The 21,687-nt window shown below is 42.3% G+C and overlaps 2 protein-coding genes across 6 annotated transcripts in view; one reads left to right on the plus strand and one right to left on the minus strand.

The window, feature by feature from the left end:
- FOXM1 (forkhead box M1) overlaps positions 1-21,687 on the minus strand; it is a 133,384-nt gene that overhangs the window by 76,807 nt on the left and 34,890 nt on the right. The window lies entirely within an intron of this gene.
- RHNO1 (RAD9-HUS1-RAD1 interacting nuclear orphan 1) lies at positions 49-20,599 on the plus strand. Of its 5 annotated transcripts, none has more exons than XM_030213883.1 (3): positions 49-83; positions 19,023-19,229; positions 19,754-20,599. In XM_030213883.1, exons 2-3 carry the CDS (start codon positions 19,062-19,064, stop codon positions 20,456-20,458), a joined length of 873 nt encoding a protein of 290 aa, XP_030069743.1. In that variant the 5' UTR covers positions 49-83; positions 19,023-19,061; the 3' UTR covers positions 20,459-20,599. The 5 variants fall into 5 exon arrangements, with proteins under 5 accessions (XP_030069743.1, XP_030069740.1, XP_030069742.1 ...); XM_030213880.1 differs by lacking the exon at positions 49-83 and adding an exon at positions 90-147; XM_030213882.1 differs by lacking the exon at positions 49-83 and adding an exon at positions 130-206.

Below are 21,687 nucleotides of genomic sequence, written 5' to 3' on the forward strand. Positions count from 1 at the left end.
CAATTAGAGATGCGAAAACAAGAACCGTTCACTACCGGAAGAAACAAACCAACCAATGAGAGCGCTCGTGAGCGGAGCTCGAGGTAAGACGAGCAGCGGGTGTAGTAGTTCCGGAACCGGGAAACGTCAGGGAGAGCTGGAGAGGAGGTATCTTGGAATCCGGGGGTCCCTTTGCCTCCGAGTTGGGGGAGAATAGAACTAGTCAGGTTAGGGCGACACTCGAGCCAGAACGCAGATGTTTGCTAGGGCTTGATCTTTGGGAACGGAGGTGGGATCGAATATGAGCCTTGTTTGCGAAACGTATTCTCATGGACACAAACGGGAGAAAGTCTTTAGTAAATGGGCCCTAGAAAACAATCTGTGTGAGCGCATGTGGACTGGAGGTAGCATTGGCTTTTGCGTGTAATGATATGGGGTTGCCGTTCGCAAGGGGAATGGGAAATGATGTGCTTTATATGCGCGACTTGTAAGGAGTGTTGTGTGAATGTAAGAAGACACTCTCTGAGTGTAAATCACATCAAATTGGTCCATAAAGATTAGTGAGTGGTTATGGTAGAGACATAATGTGGGATTGGTCAGTTGCTACATAGTAAGTGACGGCAGATAAAGACCCGAACAGTCACATTATTATCAATTCAAGATTAAATCAGCAGTGAACGTGAAATTATGTACTTGATCGTTCATCTTTTTTTTTTGGGTGTTCCTGGGACATAGATTGTAGAAGTCCCCTTGGCTCTGTCCTTATGTTCCAACTACTGGAGTTGCTGTCAAAGCCCATTCCAGCCCATCATTTTATTTATTTGTTACATTTGTATCCAAACAAACAAAGCAACACTGGGCCTTCAAGAGTGAGACAATTTTGATTTCATATCAAGACGAGTCTAATATAGGAGTTTTTCCTACATAGTGGCTGTTGGTTCAGACAGCCTCACTTGGTTCTAAAGATTTTGCTATCCCCTCCTTTGTAGACACATAAGTCCAATACTCTTTTACAACTGAATCTTGGCATTGGACAGACATAATTCTAACAATATTTACAATTGAACTTCGACCCCTGAGGCAGGCGTTATTTAACGCCAAAACACGGCTGTCGGGTTATTTACCAATAAAATACAGTGTTGCTTGCTTTGTTTGTGTACTTTTTATGTATGCTGATTACCCTCTTTGTTTGGCTTTTACATTTGTATCCCACATTTTCCCACCTATTTGTAGGCTCAATGTGGCTTACATAATACCGGAGAGGCCTTTACAGGCTCTAGTGTGAACAAATACAGGGTGATGTTATGGTAAGGTCAAGTTCATGTGGCACAGCCACATTAGGGAATCGGAGAACAGAAGAGTTGTGTTATGTCCATTACGTGCTTTAGTTTGGTTGTGTTGCAGAAATTAGGCATTTAAGTTGGATCAGTAGGGTATGCCTTTTTAAACAGGTTGGTTTTTAGTGATTTCCGGAAGTTTAGGTGGTCATATGTCGTTTTCAAGGCTTTTGGTAATGCGTTCCACAGTTGTGTGCTTATGTATGAAAAACTAAATGTGTAAGTTGTTTTATATTTAAGTCCTTTGCAGCTTGGGTAGTGCAGATTTAGATAAGATCGTGTTGATTCAGACGTATTTTTATTTATTTGTTGCATTTGTATCCCACCTATTTGCAGGCTCAATGTGGCTTACATTATTCCATAATGGCGATCGCCATTTCCGGCATGAAGAAATACAAATTGGTATTGCATTAAAGTTCATAAGTGACATAGTAGATTAAGCAGTCCAGTATATTTCTAATTGGTAAGTCGATCAAGTCTGTCATGTAACTCGGGGCTTCTCCATAGATGATTTTGTGAACTGGATTGCTATATGTGGGGCATAGACAGTACAAGCCAGCCCAGCACTGGCCTTAGTTTTTACAGCCAGTTGCCATCTAAGCACTACTTGACATGCAAACATATGCAGTCTTTAAATTTATTATTTTTTTTATACCATTCATTTTCTAATTAGAGATCCTATCAGGCTTATTTTCGAAAGAGAAAGATGCCCATATTTCGACCCAAATCGGGATATGAGTGCCTTTCTTTCATGGGCGCCCAAATCGGTAGAATCGAAAGCCGATTTTGGGTGCCTCCAACTGTAGTCTGTCGTGGGAATGGACAAAGTTGATGGAGGCGTAGTGAAGGCGGGACTGGGGTGTGTTTATCGGCCGAGGAGAAGAGAGAATTTGGGTCACTTTTTTTTTTTACCCTTTTTTTTCACGAACAAGTCCCCAAAAAGTGCCCCAACTGCCCAGATGACCACCGGAGAGAATCGGGTATGACCTCCCTTGACTCCCCCAGTGGTTACTAACCCTCCCACCAAAAAAAACCCAAACTTTAAAACCTTTTTTTTTTCCAGCCTGTATGCCAGCTCCAAATATCATACCCAGCTCCATCACAGCAGTATACAGGTCCCTGGAGCAGTTGTTAGTGGGTGCAGTGGACCCAGGCCCATCCCCCCCTACCTGTTACACTTGTGCTGGTAAATGGGAGCGCTCCAAACCACCCCCAAAACCCACTGTACCCACATCTAGGTGCCCCCCTTCAGCCATAAGTGCTATGGTAATGGTGTAGAGTTGTGGGCAGTGGGTTTTGGGGGCATTTGGGGGGCTCAGCACCCAAGGTAAGGGAGCTATGGACTTAGGAGGTATTTAAAATTTTTTTTTGTTATAAGTGCCTCCTAGGGTGCCCGGTTGGTGTCCTGGCATGTGAGGGGGACCAGTGCACTACGAATCCTGGCCCCTCCCACGACCAAATACCTTGGATTTGTTCGTTTTTGAGCTGGGCGCCTTCGGTTTCCATTATCGCTGAAAACTGATACCGCCCAGCTCAAATCCGCCCAAATGCGATGCATTTGCCCGGCACAAACTGTATTATCAAAACAAAAGATGGACGCCCATCTTTTTCGAAAATACGGTCTGGCCCGCCCCTTCGTGGACCTGTCCTCAGAGACAAATGCCCATGGAGATGGGCGTTCGCGTTCGATTATGCCCCTCTATGTGTTCATCCCATGCTTTTTTGAACTCCACCACCATTCTTTTCTCCACCACCTGCTTTTGGGGGAGGGGGGGCCTTTCCAGGCACCAACTACTCTTTCTGTGAAAAGAATTTTCTGACATTGCTCCTAAGTCTACCACCCCGCAACCTTAATTCATGTCCTCTAGTTTTACCATTTTCTCTAATCAGGAAAATATTTGTTTTGTTTTCCCAGTCCCTCCTGTCTTCTAAGGTATACATATTCAGGTCTTCCAGTCTCTTCTGATATGTTTTTTGGCCCAAGCCTCATACCATTTTTGTTGCCTTCTGTACTGCTTCAAGTCTTCTTACATCTTTAGCAAGATACGTTCTCCAAAACTGAACACAATACTCCAAGTGGGGCCTCCCCAACGACTTGTACAGGGGCAGCAACACCTCCTTTCTTCTGCTGGCTACGCCTCTGCCTATATAGCCTAGCATCCTTCTGGCTGTGGCCACCACCTTGTCACACTGTTACTACTAGGAGTAATGTATCCTGTGTGTTAATTTTGTGCATGTTATGACAAGAATGAACCTCAATGCCAGAGCATTCATTGCTTTTATCATTCTCCCCTTAACATTTGTATTGTTCCAAATAGAGCCTCCTTTTGGAGTGGATATGCTCAGTGGTATGCTGGTAAATTTTTAACACAAAGAAAACAGAAGAAACCAGTCTTTGCATAAAACAGAAAAAAATCAAAAACAGCAAAGACGACTAAAAATGAAAAAAGACAACCTTGCAGAAATCAATTTAAAAAAGTTTATTGATCTACAAAAATAAAAAATTAAAAAGGGATTTTGGCAGAGTAGTCCTAAAAGCACAAAATCTTATGACTTTGTGTTTTTTATCAGTAAATGTTTAACAACAGGGGTAAGTGTTTTTTACAGCAAAGACGACTAAAAATGAAAAAAGACAACCTTGCAGAAATCAATTAAAAAAGTTAATTGATCTACAAAAATTAAAAAGGGAAGGTGATTGTGACTTGACACAGCTGTGTTTCGGCCTATCAGGCCTGCATCAGGAGTTCATTCACGAATAATTATATTGAGAAACTTGAGCCGAAGCTTCTGCTCGGTCTATTCTGCGGGTTCCTCGTAGGAACGTATAACGTTAAAGGTGCAGCTAAAGCTGTAACAATAAATTAAGTTCCAGTCAGCGTCTCAAATTTCTCAATATAATTATTTGTGATTGAACTCCTGATGCAGGCCTGATAGCGGCATCCCAAGCCTTTGTGGAACAAATGGAACGAGATAGACCAAGTACATCTAAATGATGCTCATGTACTTTTAGTCCTGAAATTGGGGCCTCTCTGGTTTAGGTGATGAGAGGGGTATATTCCGCTCCACTTTGGTGTTTGTATTTTTCTGATTTGCAGATCTTTGTCAGTGCAGGTTTGCACATCTGCCTGTTTGTTTGGAACACATTGGTGGGGTTCTGCAGTTCCAAGTTTGAGAGAGGCATTGGTTGCTCCTGATGATTTCCTTTTTGGTTGATTGGGCAGGATGGGTATCTATAAATCTGTCTTTTCTTAAAAAGGTAAGGGGATCTGTGGGCGGGGGCACAGAAGACGATCACCTAATGGTGCCCATTAGGAGAGGAAAGGGGTTTGGGGAGGGGGGAGAGAAGGGGAGTGTGGGGATGTTATAGTTAAGGGTGGGTGGGAAGGCAAGGGTACCCTGGTATGCCAGGTGGGAGTTTTTGCAATCAGTGCTTGTTTGGTTGGAGCGGCGGGGATACTTGCTAGGATATCCTTATCGCTCGTTTAGAGAGGTTTTAAGCTTTATGTCTTACTTGTTCAGTGCTATCACATAATGCCATCAACACAGTAACCTGGAATGTGGGTGGTATTTCATCACCAGTTAAACGACAAAAAAATATTGCAAGCACTGAACCAACAGAAGGTATCCATTGCTGTCCTCCAGGAAACACATTTGGATGCTAGGGAACATCAGAAACTGTCGCTGGTGGGTTGGTTCTTACTTTGAGTCTCCTGCTTGTGACAAAAAAAGCTGGAGTTATTATATTAATCAGGAAAGGGGTCCAGATCACTACTCAGAGAATTATTCATGATGATGGTTCATTTAACTATTGAATGCCACCCTTTGCTCCTTTGTAATGTTTATGCCCTGAATAACTACACTAAAGTATTTTACGTGCAGATTCTTCAACACCTCTAGAGCTTTGATGGGGTTCCCCTTTAGATGGTATTTCAATGAGGTGGGGGATCCAAAGTTAGATAGGATCCACCCAATTTCCCATGTGATCTATCATGTGTCTAGGGGTATTCCAATGATGTGCAAAGTTTGGGATATGGTGGCTGTATGGCGCACTTTACATCAGGTAGATCGAGACTATACCCACTTGTCTCGAGCGCACTCCACCATGTCCAGGATTGACTATATTTTCCTTGCTCACTGTTTATTTACCTCAGTACAAGGGGTGGAAATTGGGCCCATTAAAATATCAGACCATGCTATGGTGTCCACTCAATTAGAGTTCCCCGGGACACTTCTAAAATCTTATCCGTGGAAGTTCTCAGTCTGTTTTTATGAGGATGGGAGATTTTTAGGCTTTCTCTCACAGAAATGGCAGACATTCAAAGAGGTGAATGTTGCTCATGTTGATACCCCTATCTTATACTGGGAGACTGCTAAAGCAGTGCTGTGAAGGGAAATCATAGCCTATGCTAGTCAACAAAAGAAAGCTAGGGACAAGGAGCTACTCCGTTTGGAAAAAAAGGTTACATGATTGCGGTGCCTGTATGGGATAAATCATAATGCTCAAGTCAAAACTCAGCTTTTAGAATTACAACGTACCTTGATTTATCAGAATACCCAAAAATCACAAATTAAATATCAGTTATATAAACATGCCAACAAGAGTGGTAGATTATTGGCCCACTTTGCTCATCCTCATCAGGGTCCTTTTAAGATAGAAGTTTTGTACCCTTCCAGCGGATCTGGAGAATAGGGATATTCAAATTAATCATATGCAAGATTATTACACACAACTGTACTTGCCTCCTGATCCTACACCATTGGAGAATTCCATGTATCTATCTGGTTTGGACCTCTCGTGATTGGATTTGGAAAGTTTGATCATGTTAAATGCACCTTTAGGAGAGGAGGTATCTTGGGCTATACAGATGAGCCCCCTTGGAAAGGCGCCTGGGCCCAATAGTTACAGAGGGGAATTTTATAAGATGTTGAGGGATGGAGTTGTCCATCCATTGACTTCTGTGTTCCATAGTGGGAAAGGGACAAGAGCCAATCTGGCTAGCTCAGATAATTGTTTTACCAAAACCAGGCCGCAACTCAACAAAACCAGAATCCTATAGGCCAATTTCGTTGCTCAATTATGAAGCCATACTATTTGCTAAAGTCTTAGCAAGCCGTCTGTCTCGTGTCCTCCCAGATATGATAGAGGATTCTCAAGTGGGTTGTGAGGGACCATAATATTACAAAGAATGTGTGGAAGATTCTTGCTACATTGGAGTTGGTAACGGGTCAGGCTATTCCCTGTAGGTGAATTAAGTTTTGATGCTGAAAAGGCCTTTGATCAAGTGGTGTGGGAATTTTTATTTGGGGTTTTAGATGCTTATGGAATACATGGATTTTTCCAGGAGGTGATTCGTGCTCTGTATACTCTTCCTCAGGCTCAGAAGTGGGTGAATGGAGTGCATTCCTCCCCCTTTGCTGTACATCGTGGTGTCAGACAGGGTTACCCATTATTACCTCTGCTGTTTGTTCTTGCTCTGGACTCCCTACTTTGAGACATTCAGAGGAATCCAGATATAGAGGGTTTTAAGCTAGGCACAGATACTTTCAAAATGGCAGCTTTTGCTGTTGTCCTGCTGGCTCACGTAATAAACCCATCTACCTCAATAGCAGCCTCGTTAGAATGTAGGACTGAATAAGGGGATTTCTCTGGTTTTAAGTTACATTTGGAGAAGTTGGAAACTTTGCAGAGGAAGGGAGATCATGGTCTAGGCTGGCAGAGACCCTTCCCATTGAAATTGGCAGGTAACTCTTTTCTCTATCTTGGGGATATGGAGATATCAGGCATATATCGTATGAATGTTGACAGGTTGCTGCAGCACACTAAGCTTCAATTTGAAAAATGGAGTCTTTTATCTTTACCATTAATGGTAAGGATTAATCTCATTAAAATGGTGCTTTTCCGGGGTCACGTGATGCTGTGAGCAGCGGAAGACGTGCTGAGAGAGAGCTGCTCAGGGGACTCCCTCCCGCCGTAAAAATACCTCCTAAAAATCTCTTATAAAAGAATCTTGCCATTGCTAAAGGGGAGAGGAAGCGAATGGACAAGTTTGTGGCCAAGTCTGAACGACAAATGCCCGCAAAAACTCCGAGAAAAGGACCAGATCGCTCGCGCCATAGCGAGGACAAAATGGCGGCGTCTCCTCCGGTTTCGCCGGCACTTCCGGATTTCATTCCCTAGCTAACGGAATCTGTAGTGAAGGCTCTTGATTCCAGATTTGTACAGCTATCGGAGCAAATAGCAGGGATGGTTCAAACAACAGCAGAGCTTTCTCGACGGACAGGCGAGATTGAATGCAGAGTCGCCGAAGTGGAAGACACGGTACAGGAGCACGCGGAGAGTATTGTTGCACTAAAAGCTCTTACAGAAGCACAGCAAGCCAAAATTGAAGATCTTGAAAATAGAGCCCGAAGGGAAAACCTGAGATTTGTGGGCTTCCCCGAATCTATAAAGGACAAAAATTTGTTAACGTGGCTGGAGGGCTGGTTGCTGGAAAAATTCCCAGCGGTGGGTGAACAGGCCCCGATCTGTTTGGATAGAGCGCACCGACTCGGACCGATGCGGCCCTCAGACGACAGACCAAGGACTGTGATAGCAAAGTTTCATAGTTTTACTCAAAAGCCCACATTTTGCGATTGTCTAAAGCTCAAGCAGAGGAACTACACTTTGAAGGCCGGACGATCCGGATATTTCAAGACTACTCGACGGCACTGACTCTAAAACGCAGAGCATACTCAGGAATCTGCTCGCAGCTGGTAACAAAGAACATTCGATTCTTAGTACAATACCCAGCCACCCTGAAGCTGCAATATAACAATAAGTGGCAGTCTTTTAGCTCCCCGGAAGCATTTAGAACCTGGGTGAACGAGCAGGATGGACTGAGTGATATGACCTGAGAGTATGGACCTAAAGATCATATGTAACTGGCAAGTTTTAATGCTGTTAATTATTCAATGTTAAAGGAGGTATGCATATAAGTATTGTAACTATTGAGCGAGGGGGGGTAGTCCCCGTAAAGCATTAGGAGTGACCTGTGGCCCGCTCTCGATGGGGGTGGAAGCCAGAATTAGAGAAGGGGGGGGGGCTCGAAGGGAAGGGGAAGGGGAGAGGGCGGGGAGGAGGGGGAGAGTAATAGGAATGCTGGGAGTGAGAGGTATTATAATTGGAGCAGGAGTAATTAAGAAGATGGAGGGAAAAAAGGAGATAGAAATACAGGGGATCACAGGCTGGGGACAAATACCCTTGGGGGAGGCTGGGCCCCTGGGGGTTGTACATGATAAGAGCATTAGGAGAGAACAGATTCATCCCGATGTAGATGAAGGATAAGCGTCACTTGAGAATATTGTCATGGAATGTAGCAGGAATCAACTCACCAATTAAGCGTTATAAAATCTTATCCCAACTGAAGGCGCATGGAGCTGATATCGCGTGTCTACAAGAGACAAAACTCTCAGATATTGAGCATGCGAAATTATCTCAACAGTGGGTGGGGGAATGTCACTACTCTTCCTCCGGGAATAGCAGAAGTGGTGTGATTGTACTATTGAAGAAAGGACTCCCCTGCCAGTCTAAATTAATATATAAAGATCCAGAAGGAAGGGTAGTGCTGATTCACTTAAATTTCCAGGGACACCAGTTTTATCTATGCACAGTATATGGGCCCAACAATTACTGCCCTAATTTTTTTCAATCTTTAATTGCATTGGGAATGAAATATACAGATGCCCCTTGGGTATGGACCGGGGATTTTAATCAAATCATGGACCCTGTTTTGGATAGGTCCTCCACAAGAGCAATAGCTGCACTGAGAGGAGGGAGGGGTCTCTCTGGGTTATGTAAATCACTTCAGTTGGTAGACCCTTGGCGCTTGCTCAACCCCGAGACCCGAGATTATACTCATCAGTCTAAGGCGCATCAAACATGGTCCCGTATTGATTACATATTAATAACACACTCATGGTTTTTCAGAGTTGGGAGGGCATTTATAGGACCCACAGAGATCTCTGATCATGCCATAATTGGAATAGATTTGGATTTAAATCCTAGAGGAATAACTAATACCCATTGGCGCTTCCCCTCCTACCTTTATCAGGACAGACAACTCATAGACCATGTGAAATCACGTTGGCAATTTTATATAGACACAAATGCGCAACCCTGTACCTCACCAATATTGTTATGGGAAGCTTCTAAGGCAGTCCTTCGAGGGGAAATAATTGCATTTATGAGTGCACATGCCAAACGATTAGCGGCAGGTATAGTAAAATTGGAATTGGCCTATAGAGCTACAAAGAGATTGCATTTGGCTAAGCCCAATAAGGAAAATCAAGAAAACATGGCAGCTGCCCTAGTGGCCTTGAATACTATGATTCACGAAAAATATCAGAGACTGATGTATGCTAAACGATTAAATTTTCAACGATTTGGGAATAAATCAGGCAGACTGTTAGCACATGTAGCTAGAGCACAAACAACAAAAAAATTTATCCCATATATAAATTCGCAAAAAGGGTCGCAGCTTTCTCGACCGGAAGAGATTGTAAACGCATTTAAAGAATATTTTGAGGAGTTGTATGCCCAAGGACAGGGACAGCAGAGCTCCATGATGACAGATTACCTGGAAGATGCAGGTATGCCACGCTTGGAACAGAGGGTGCGGGAACAACAATCTCTTCCTATAAGAGCACAGGAGCTTCAAACAGTTCTGAAATCTTTACCTTTAAGATCAGCCCCAGGCCCCGAGGGGTTTTCAGGCGAATACTACAAAATTCTGGGCCTAGATTTAGTGGGACCACTTGTTTCGTATTACGAAGCAGTGATAGAGCGTGGCCATTTTTCCCCGGGGGAAAATGAAGCCCTAATTACTTTGATCCCCAAACCAGGTAAACCCCAAGATCAAGTGGAGTCCTACAGACCAATATCATTGCTGAATGTGGACATAAAAATCCTGTCCAAAGTATTAGCAGATAGATTAGCGCAACACTTACCGACACTAATAGGAGATCATCAAGTAGGGTTTGTAAGAGGCCGACAGGCCACAGTAAATGTACGCAAGGTTCTTATGTCTATAGCACGTAGCCACTCCATACAAGAACAGTTAATTCTGTTGAGCCTTGATGCTGAAAAAGCATTCGATAAAGTACAATGGGAATATCTGTTTAAAGTACTAAGTTATATTGGATTGGGGGGCTGGTATATGGAGGCGGTTGCAGTATTGTACTCGAATCCTTCTGCACGTGTAATTACAAATGGCACCCAATCCGCAGCCTTCCAGTTACAAAGAGGCACTCGGCAAGGTTGTCCGTTATCCCCGTTGTTATTTTTATTATATATAGAACCGCTTCTCCGTACAATTATCAAGGATCCGGATATTATGGGGATTACCATGCCTTCATTGGCGGTTAAGGTGTTGGCATTTGCCGACGACATACTCCTGACCCTGACAAGCCCCAGGTCATCAGCAAGGCACTTGATGGCAGTCTTGGATGAATTCAGTTTCCTTACGGGATTCTCTCTAAATTACCATAAATCAATGGCCCTCCCAATCCAGCCTGAAATTCGAGAGCAATGGGCAGAGGAATTTCCTTTTCAATGGGCACAATCTAAAATTAAATATTTGGGGGTTTATATCCCAGCAAATCTCTCAGAGCTCTATGGGTTGAATATTACCCCCCTAAAACAACAGACAAGTGAAGTTTTGCAAAGATGGCAAGCACTCCCGATTAATTTACTGGGTCGCATTGCACTGTACAATATGGTTCTATTTCCAAAGTGGACCTATGTGTTTCAGATGCTTCCCCTACTGTTACGGGCTAGTGAGGGAGGTTGGTTAAGGAAGAAGCTAAATCATTTTCTGTGGCAGGGGAAGAGAGCTAGGATGCCACTATCTAGAGTAATGTTGCCGTGTTCGAAGGGAGGACTGGGCTTGTTGGACCTAAAGCTGTTCTCTATGGCTAGTAATATGAGACATCTGTCAGATTGGTTTCGTACTACCAACTATTTTTCTTGTACAGAGGCAGAGGTGTCAGCGTTGGGCAAAATCCATTTCGCATATTGGCTTCATGCGCCTTCAAGGGAACTACCCCAGTTGGGACATTACAAATATATTTTTTCACCGATGCGTGCCACATGGAAAGGGCTAGGTAGGCTTCAACACATAGATACCAGAGTTTCAGTATTATTGCCACTGGAGGGGAATTTGGCTTTTCCAGTGGGAAGCACCTCAATTTCTTTTCAGAAGTGGGCCGCAGCAGGGGTTAAGTACTTATATCATGTGGTCTCAGAACAAGGGGTTGTAAAGCCATTTGAAGTGTTAAAAGAAGAGTATAAGTTGGGAGCAAATGAATGGCTAGCATATAAACAACTGCAACACTATATAAATTCTTTACCTTCAGCCTCACTAAGTGCTGCTTCTTGGGACAAGCTCAACGAACTGTTAGGACTGGATGCGCAATTACGAGTCCCATTGAAATACTTTCATCGCAACTTGAGGGATTCATTGAAGTCAATTGACTATCAGGCGGTGGCACTCGCCTGGAATACAGAACTGCGGCTCAACCTCAAGTCAGAGCAAATTGGGGCGTGCCTCAAGTCTTTATACAAAATAACGGAGAACGCAGCGTGGTGGGAGATGCAGTATAAGTTTTTACTCCGTCTGCACATATCTCCCCATAGGGCATATAGAGCTACTATTAGAGATACGGACACATGCCCAAAGTGCAATGGTACTGGTGCGCATTTGGGGCATATGTATTGGAACTGCACATTGATAAAATCTTTTTGGATTGAGTTGAACTCACATGTATCTCAGATATGGAATAACCTGTGGAAACCATCGCCACGACAGTTATTTGACCTTTTCGGAATACAACACCCAGCTCCGGTGGGATTTAAAGCTTTTTTGAAAAGAGCAGTTTTGATGGCAAAGCGTGTCATTTTGCAGTTGTGGTTGGTAACGGATCGCCCAACCATATCCCACTGGAGGTCAGCAATGATTCAAGCCTGTGCGATAGAGAAGAAAGGAATAAAGGACCTGGCCTCCAAGCGAGGCGAGCAGTTTTGTGACACTTGGTCTCCATTTTGGGACACTCTCACTCCAGTGGCAAGAAGCAAAATATTGAACTGTTAAAAGTAGGGTTGGGAGGGTAGTTTGTTGTTTGGGGGGGGGGGGGGGGGGGGGGAAGGGGGGTTTAATAGCAACAATGTTTCAAAAAAGTTATGCAATCCAAGCACTGTACTTGTTTTGGTTTATTATAAGCATAATGTACACAGATATTGTTTGGTTTGCAATAAATAAGATTTATTAAAAAAAAAAAAATGGTGCTTTTCCCTTGCTGGTTTTGTTTTACCAGTATGGCTTTTGCAAAAAGATTTGCAATTGTTAAACAGAATGTGTAGGAAGTATTTTTTGGGTGGGAAGAAATCTAAAGTGTGTATGGAGTATCTTTATGATACTTGGTCGGAGAGAGGTTTAGGCTTACCCGGCCCTTTGGCGATACAACCAGGCTTGTCTATTGAGGCATCTTTGTGATTGGATTTTTGCCTTTGAGCAATTTACTCCCAGTGCATTGGGAGTAGGTACTGTTTGCTCCATGGCATTTGAATTTTTTTTGCAGGCCAGGGCTACGAGCTTGCTACAGACTTGCCACAGCAACACTTGAGAAGTACCTGGCAGGAGCTCTTGAAATTTTGGAATCAGAATCCTACAGTTAGTGATTTGCTGCCATGTAGGGGCAATGCAGATTCCTTACCGGGAATGACGTCTGGACTTTTTAGGAGATGGTTGGAATCGGGTATCACCTTGATTGAACATCTCCTTAATGAGGAAGGTTGTTTCTATTCTTTCTTAGAATTACAGCAAAAGCTTTCTTTAACCCACAAAGATTCCTTGCTTACATGCAGCTATATCATTATTACACCAGCTTAGATCAGGCAGCCTTGAAAACAAGATTCAGGCAGAAGCTCAGGGACTTTTTACAAGGGGATGTTTTTGGACAGGTCTCTGTATCCGGGCTGCATAGAGCTTTGGTTTCTCTTCTCCCTCCACGAGAGAATGGTCCTTGAGTATGAGTTGGAGAGGGTGGACTTTCTTAAACTGATTAAGGCCATCCCGAAGCAGGTTCATAGTGCCGAACTCAAGAGAGCCAATACTGTGTACTTCATAGGGCTTACATATCACAGTATCAGGCCTCTAGAGCGGGCTAGGTGCGTCTGGTCCAATGTCCTAAATGTCAGTAGGGGGACAATATTTCCTTCACGCCTTCTGGAGATGTAGTGGTATCCAAGTTTTTTGGAAGACACTTCATAGATACTTGAGGTGTATTTTTGGCCAGCATATATTTTTTTTTCTTGGAACGGAGTCATACGGAGGCACATCCTGATAACAATTCTTGTTTATTTCTTATTAAAGCCTATGCACTGGGGAAGAAGTGTATACTCAACCATTGGTTGTAGGATGAGCCTCCCTCCTTTCGGTATTGGAGAAACAGATTACATTCCTTAGAGCCCTGTTTACTAAGCCGTGTTATAGGCGCGTTAGCATTTTTAACACATGTTAACCATGTATGCGCCTACACAGTTAGTGCACGCGCTAATTGTAGGCACGTTAAAAATGCTAACGTGCCTTAGTAAACATGGCCCTTAATGTTATGGGAGGCACGGGCTGCCCAAGTTACCCAAAGAAGAAAAAAGGCTTTTTTGACTGTTTGGAATTGTTATTTACAAAATATCACACACAAAGCCAGAAGCACAGTATTGAATAAACTCCAGAATGCATTTATCTCGCCATAGGCTGTCTTGGGGCCCTCAGCCTGGGTTGGGGGACAAGGGGGTATTAGGTAATTTTGGAATGCTCATTTTAACGGCCTGAAATAAAAGTCCACACGACGGGCCATCGTAGCTGTAGTTTTATGGATAAGGGTTCTGGGGAGGGTGATAGTGGGTTCTTTATAAAATTGGGATCCCAAGTTTATTCAGTTATATGTTGAAAGATGTGTTATCCACTGTTTTTTCATTGTCTTCTCATTATCATGTAACAGACTAATGACTTTGTCTAAAACTGTTGTTCAGATGTTTGTTTTATGGTTATTTGGATCCTGAATAAAAACTGTTAAAACATAAAGAAGTTAATCAGATTTGTCTGACAAGACTTACCATAAGTAAAACTATGTTGCCTTGGGTCCTTTAATTCATTGGATTCCAAAAACTTTACTATTCCCTGTTTTAAAAGCGTTTCTCTATTAATTTATTTACCACAGAAGTCAAACTTACTGGCCTGTAGTTCCCAACCTCTTCCTTACTTTCACTTTTGTAGAGAGGGACCATATTTATCTTTCTCCAGTCCTCCGGGGCCATTTCCGACTCTACAAAAGCACTGAAAAGGTCAGCCAACGGAGCTGCCAGAATTTCCCTAAGTTCTTCAATACCCTCGGATGCATTCCATCTGGCCCCATCGCTTTGTCCACCTTTAGTTTAGCTAGCTCCTGATGAACACAGTCCACTGAAAATTGTTCAGGGACTACCACACCTCTATTCCTATTTGTGTTTTCTTCTGTGGTCCTGCTTCTGGCCCTTCAGCAGTGAACATAAAACAGAAATATTTAAGCAATTCTGCCTTATCTTTATTTGCTTCTACATATACCTCCCCTTCACCTTTGAGTCTCACAATACCACTTTTGCACTTCCCCCTATCACTAACATATATATTGGCTATTTTTTCTTCCATTTGCATCTTTGCTTTCCTGATTACTCTATCAACTTCTCTTAGCTTTTCCAGATACTGACTGTCTAACTTTTTCTGTGATCTCTTGTAGTTAGGCTAACCTCTTTTTCCTTATCTTTTCAGCTATTACTTTTGAAAACCAAAAGCGGTCTTTTTTTCCTGTTACTTTTATTTACTTTCCTTAAAAAAAGGTTTGTTGCCTTTACAATAGCTCCTTTCAAAGATAAAACAGAAAAAGCCCTACCAAAGTCCTTTGTCAGACCTGTGAGTTCTTGTACCAAGTACAGTGCTGGTGAGCCCGGTACTCGGACCAGGTTCTGCTTGGTGGCTGGACAACCCCGGGTTTCACCTGCGCTGACCGCTGTTCCCCAGAGGTTGAGCCCCTAGGTGCGGGCGGCCTGCAGGGCTTGCGAGATGGAGCAGGAAGCAGGATGATGAACGTGACGGCCAGACAGGTAGCAGGCAAGAGAGTGATCCAGGTACAGGCAGAGTCAGTAGGGAGGCAGCAGACACGAGAGTAATCCAGGTACAGGCAAGGTCGGTAGGCAGGCAGCAGACACGAGAGGGAGAAGGGGCACAGCCATAGGGCAAGGAGGAACCGGAAGACCAATAGGAGAGAAGTAAGGGAAGCCAGGCCGAGGAAGAGCAGACCCAGGTGGGTGGAAGCAAAGCAATCAAGGAGCCTGCAGCCAGAGAAGAACTACATACACATGGCTCAGGGCTGTGCCAGTCAAGTGTGCGTGTCGACGAGACCCTGCGCAGCCTGAGGACGCCACTTGCGGTGAGGTAGGGGACATGAAATCTTTAACTTTTCCTCAGCTATTCTGTAAGCTAAAAGAAGAAGCTGTCTTTTGTGTGATATCCAACCCTTAGAAGTGCGGGGACTTCAAAAGAGATTAATTAGGTCACCTGTCCTTTTGAAATGGAGGTAAAAAAGAAATCCTGGAGCAAGCAAAGCAGCCCATTAAAGAGAAAAATTAAACTTAAGTTCTCTCTACTAAGATAAGAAAACAAATAATAAAGCAACAGTTATCCCAACAATATAATATTAGAATTTAAATAAACAGTTGCCTAACATAAATAGACCAGGCACAGCACTTGTTGCAAAAAAAAAAAAAATCTGCCTTATCCTAATTGGCTAGAGAGGCTATAAATGAAAGATCAGCGTTGGGGTGAGTGGGAGATTGTTTTATTTAAAATTTAAATTCTGCTCTATTGCCAAAAGTTCTAGGTGGATTACCTAATACATGCACAACAGTAAAAACTTATACGAATTATACAACAATATGAACAAACTCAATACACACACAGAATTTCTCTTCATAGGGCATTATTCTAAATGCATTTGTATCCCACATTTCCCCACCTCTTTGCAGGCTCAATGTGGCTTACAATACATCATGAGTAGTGGAAATACATGAGAGAGTATACATTTACTTTCCATTTGCTCACAATAAATTTCATCTGCCATTTAGATGCCCAGTCTCCTACTATTGTAGGGTCCTCTTGCAATTTCACACAATCCTCTTATGATTTAACAAATTTGGGTAATCAGCAAATGTAATCACCTCACTCATTGTTCCTGTTTCCAAATCAGTTATAAATTATGTTAAAAAAACATTGGTCCCACTACAGACCCTTGTGGTATTCCACTATTTATCTTCCTCCATCGAGAGAATGAGCCATTTAACCCTACTTTCTGTTCCTATCTTTTAACCAGTTCTTAATCCACAATAGGACACTGCCTCCTATCCCATGGCTTCTTAATTTCCTCAGGAGTCATTCATGAGGTACTTGTCAAATGCTTTCTGAAAATCCAGATGCACAATATCAACTGGCTCACCTTTATCCACATTTGTTCTAATCTAATCCACAAATTTATATTCTGCCAACTGCTCAGTAGGGTTCAAAGCAGATTACAATAGGTTACTGATATAATAAACTGGGAAAATATAAAATCAATTAGTACATTGTTTCTGTAGGAGAAAAAAAAACTTCACAGTTAAAATCACGATAGGAATTTTAAAAACCAAGGACACTCAAGAAGGTCACTCAAAAGTTGGCAATCTTAAATAAGAAGACTGAGAATGTAATGATATTAGGCAAACTGTTCCAAACTCTTGATGCCTGATATGGAAATAAACTGTACAACTGTTTTCTCCAGCATAAACCATGAACTGAAAAAAGATAAAAATAATCTGTGGTTATTTGATCTTGTAATCGCACAGGCCCTGGGAAAATGTTAATAGATGAGTAAAACTTTCTAGACTATTACTCTCTATGTTTAAAATTGCTAGCTTGGTATTTAAAACCTTATTTGTGCCTGAAATGGCAGCCAGTGAAGAGAGATTAACCATGGAGGGGGGGGGGGGGGGGGGGAGTTACATGATCATACATTTGAGATAATTTAGCAGCTACATTTTATAGTACGTTTAACCTATTGCTTAGATGTAGAGGCAGACCAGCATACATTGCAGTAATCAAGATGCAATAGTATCAATGCTTGAACGAGTAATTGAAAATGTTTTTTTAATAAAGACTGAATAAATTGAGCGGAATTGCCATACGTTAGGAAAATTTTCTTTACAACTGGTTTTACATGTAAATCAAAAATCAATGTGGTATCCAGGAGAGCTCCTAGTACTTTAATAAACTTTTTTTTTTTACCAGAAGAAGTAATTCCAAAGCCAGATTGATAATGAGATGAACAGAGCTCAATGAATTGCTTAACTATATCTTCTTAGATTTCCTCCCATTTATTCAATTATCCCTTACTACCATATGTAAGTGGCACCACTTCATGTGTAGCTGGCCCATTTTATAAATGCTAGACACAGATTTCTAAAACAATGGCATAAGTTCTCTCACCTGGCCCACAAGACTATTTTCTTCCATCTTACCTCATCTAACTCCATAATACCTTGAAGGGATAGGAGTGGGGTGGGGGGATAGAAGCATGGCGACAATGCGAGACCACGTTCCCTGGATTCTGTGGCTCCTTCCCTTTCCCCATTAAAAATGAAACCCACTGCAGAGCAGGATAAGAGGCAGCTGAAGAGACTAAAACTGTGCTCTTTGTGCTGTCAACTTTATTTTTGTGGTAGTCTGGCATGGAGGAAAAGATCCTGAGGTAATAGTTGGTTCTGTGTGGCGTCTGGCAAGAGAACACACTGTTGGCCACAAACACTTTGCCCCACTTGAGACTGGTAAGGAAGAGGAGAAATCCTGCCAGAGTATTGTTGCTCCACTTTGGAATCTGGGTCCAAGCATTGAAATATTTCCAGCCTGGATAGCATGTCTAAGCCGGTCTAGAACTCTTCAGTGGCCAGGAGACTGGGGGGACATCTGGTGTGCAGTAGAGACTACTACAGTAGTATTTCTCTCCTGCCTATGTTTGAATGTGCCACCTTTATAGCATATCCATATCTGCTCAGCATTGATAGAGCCAGTCCAAAGAAGACAAATATTATATATAGTTTTTATTCAGACCAGTGGGAAATAGGTGTATGTGTAGCCAATGAGTTTTTGTTACTTGTATATCTTTGTAATTTTTATATTATAAATTCTGCCTTAAGTAGAACTAGTTTATATGGAAGTAGTGGTGTCTGTCTGTTGGAGACAAGCAGGGTACCCTATACCCATGCTATGGTGCATGGCTATCTGATTCCTCTCGCACCTGGGATCAAAGGAGGCTCCTACAATGGCCTCCCTCCATTATGGCAACTCATCCATGGTTGTCCGTGTGGGTCAGCAGATTACCCTATGTGTTATAGTTATGACGTGTGTACTGGTATGAGGGGCAAAGTGAGTACTGAAATCATATGGGGGGAGGCAGGGAAAAGCTCCTTACCCCTGCAAATGTTTTTCAGGTGTCTGCTAGTAGTCAGTTGTTACAGATTATTCATTTTTCTTGTATGAAAGTTTTCAAGTTTTATAGTTTGAGAATTGAGATTTTTCTTTCATGTTTCTTCACTATCACTGTTTCTAGGCATCATGTGGCTTCTAGCTACTTGCTTTCACAGGTCTGATGCCTCGAAGAAAGAACGCTACCTACAACCCACAGAAGACCCAGCTTCTGTTCTGTGAGAGCCCACTGGATGGTCCCACACATCACTATGGAACCCCACTGCTAGCAGCAGGGAACCCTAGACATGTCGCTGCAAAATCAGTTGACCAAAGTGCTGCTTGTTCCTGGGTATGTAGGTTATGACTCCTTTAATGTGCTGAGAGTAGTAGATGTCATGTCATTCATCTGGAAAGTCTGAAACACAAACTCCTAACTGTATTCTTTCCCTTTTACATTAGGTACTTAGGATAAACATCATAAATGTTCAGCAGATAGGTAAAGAAACAGATGCTCCTGTAGGGAAGGGGCTGGAAAATTGATTAGTGAATTTCAGTGTTGAAAACCTTTAGCTGTCCTTGAAAATTGTTTAGTAAAAATAGAGCAGTTAAGGGGTGTTTGCAGGCTATATTACAGGAATAATAACATTTTAATAGGGAAACAGAGTAATTTAATAAAGGTTTTAATATCAAGTCTCCATCTGCTTCCCACATATTGTAACAGTGATGTATTTAGCCCTGTTTTGGATGTGCTTCCTATGGAACTAGAAGAGAATTCAGTCTTCATAACCTTTCAGGCCTTTGTGTTCTCAGATTGCTGTAATATTGACTTTGAAGGATGATCTTCCCCAAAATGATTATTTCTGTCACTTTCAGGTTTTTCCACAGTTCAATGAAAAAGTAGAACTTCGCTTCACCAGTTGCCGGAGTCGGCATTGCCCAGCCAACAAAACTGTGCCCCTCCAGCCTCGAAGTCGAGAAGTCGGTCACAGGTTGCCGAGTGTAGTGGGTGCATTTCGAAAGAGCACTGTGCAAAAGTTTCCTCCATTAGCTTTTCATGATTCCATGGCAACGCTTAGTACTAGAAATTCATTGGCCTCCCTTTGGGACTTCAGACCTATGAGTCTGATTAGAAAACAAGTGGCTTCCAGTACTGGGTTGGGAACTTTTCCTGGACATTTTTCTGAGAAAAAACAAAGGGGCTGCAAAACACAGGCCCCTCCATCTCCTGTACTTCACAATACTGAACCCAATAGTATTTTCAGCCCACCAAATATACAGACTCCAGAATATAACCCTTTCTGGACCTGGAAAAAGATGCAAAATAGGTCCTCCCCGAGAGACATTTTGGAAGAGAAAATGCCATGTTCAAAACAACACACTATATTGTGTCAGGATTTTAAGGAGCTTAATGTTTCTAGTAGTACCCCTAAAAGAATGACTTCCAACCATGTACTGGTAGAGGATACCCCAGAACATCAATATGGGATGAGGATAACATGGAGGAGACGCCAAAAACTGATGAAATACCTGAAAGAAAGAGGAAAGCTGAAGAGCTCTGAGATCCTAGTAAAGAGGTGACAGACACCCAGCCTCATGAAACAGCAGCCTGATTCCCTGTGCTGTGTAACAGTGAAATCCCATAAATATTTTAACATCTCTGTATAGCAATAATGAATTATGCTCTCTGATCTTTTACCTGAGAATAAAAACTGTTTGGTAGCAATCATACCTTTATTGCACTAATACATTTTTAAAAGTGGAAGCTTTCACAATGCAGTGGGCCTTCCTTTTGTTTGTACTTGGGGGAAAACCAGAGTATTTAATCTACTGCTCAGTGGGCCTTTCCGTGCTCTGCTGCAGGGCATAGGCCTTTATACCAAAGGTCCAAATTCCGGTTCTAGTGTGTTTGCACTTACAAGCGTTCATGTGTTTTAGTTAGTGTTACTAGCATTTTCCCCCCTGTTGAGAAGGGGAGCTGGAAGTGTTCCTTGTATTTTTGATTGCATATAACTGGACCTGTCAGCACTGCCTGTTCCTCCTGCTTTCACAAACTGTTTTTGCCATATTGATCTCAGATGAGACAAGGAGAGGCTGGTAGAACACATTTAAAATGAGACTGAAATCCAATCTGAACCTTTAGTAAAAATGATGAAATTACCTGATGAGACAGGCTTCCTGTGTATAATGAGAAACTCAGGCCATCTCATTCCTATTCTCTCTAGTAAATTTCTTATCTGATGGGTTTACAGTAAAGCTCTTGGTGCATCTGTTTTCTGTTTGAATTCCTTTGAGCAGCTTGGATCTGTTCTATGAGCACTTTTTTCTAGACATTTAACAGTGCTTTCTAACTCTACTTTAAAAAAAAAAAAAAAAAAACTTCAACAAGCCTGTGGTGAAAGCCTGAGCGTTTTTCTGTTAGTTAAATTGTTCTGTTAAGTATTTACTCTACCACTTGTCAAAATATTTTCTCTTATTCTGTTGCCTTAAGAAAACATATTTGAAAACAGAGCCTTTATGTATAAGAAAACAGTTTTCTTTATACTGTATGATATAAGAGAGGTACAGGTGGCAAGTGGTAATGCTCATTCTTTGTCGATTAATAATTGTATATGAAAGCCACTCTTAAATCAATCAAGTTGTTTACAATTCCTGAGCTTCCCTATAATCGGCCATGTTTCATGAGAATCACAAGTGATGTGCCCTATTCCTGGAATCCAATTGATTTAAATAATGTGCAGTGTTATTTGTGACACTGTAACCAGTATAGACTAGTTGGATTCAATGTCTTTAGTTAGCATGTCTTGACT

Source organism: Microcaecilia unicolor, chromosome 9 (assembly GCF_901765095.1).
Source record: "Microcaecilia unicolor chromosome 9, aMicUni1.1, whole genome shotgun sequence".
Classification (NCBI taxonomy): Eukaryota; Metazoa; Chordata; class Amphibia; order Gymnophiona; family Siphonopidae; genus Microcaecilia; species Microcaecilia unicolor.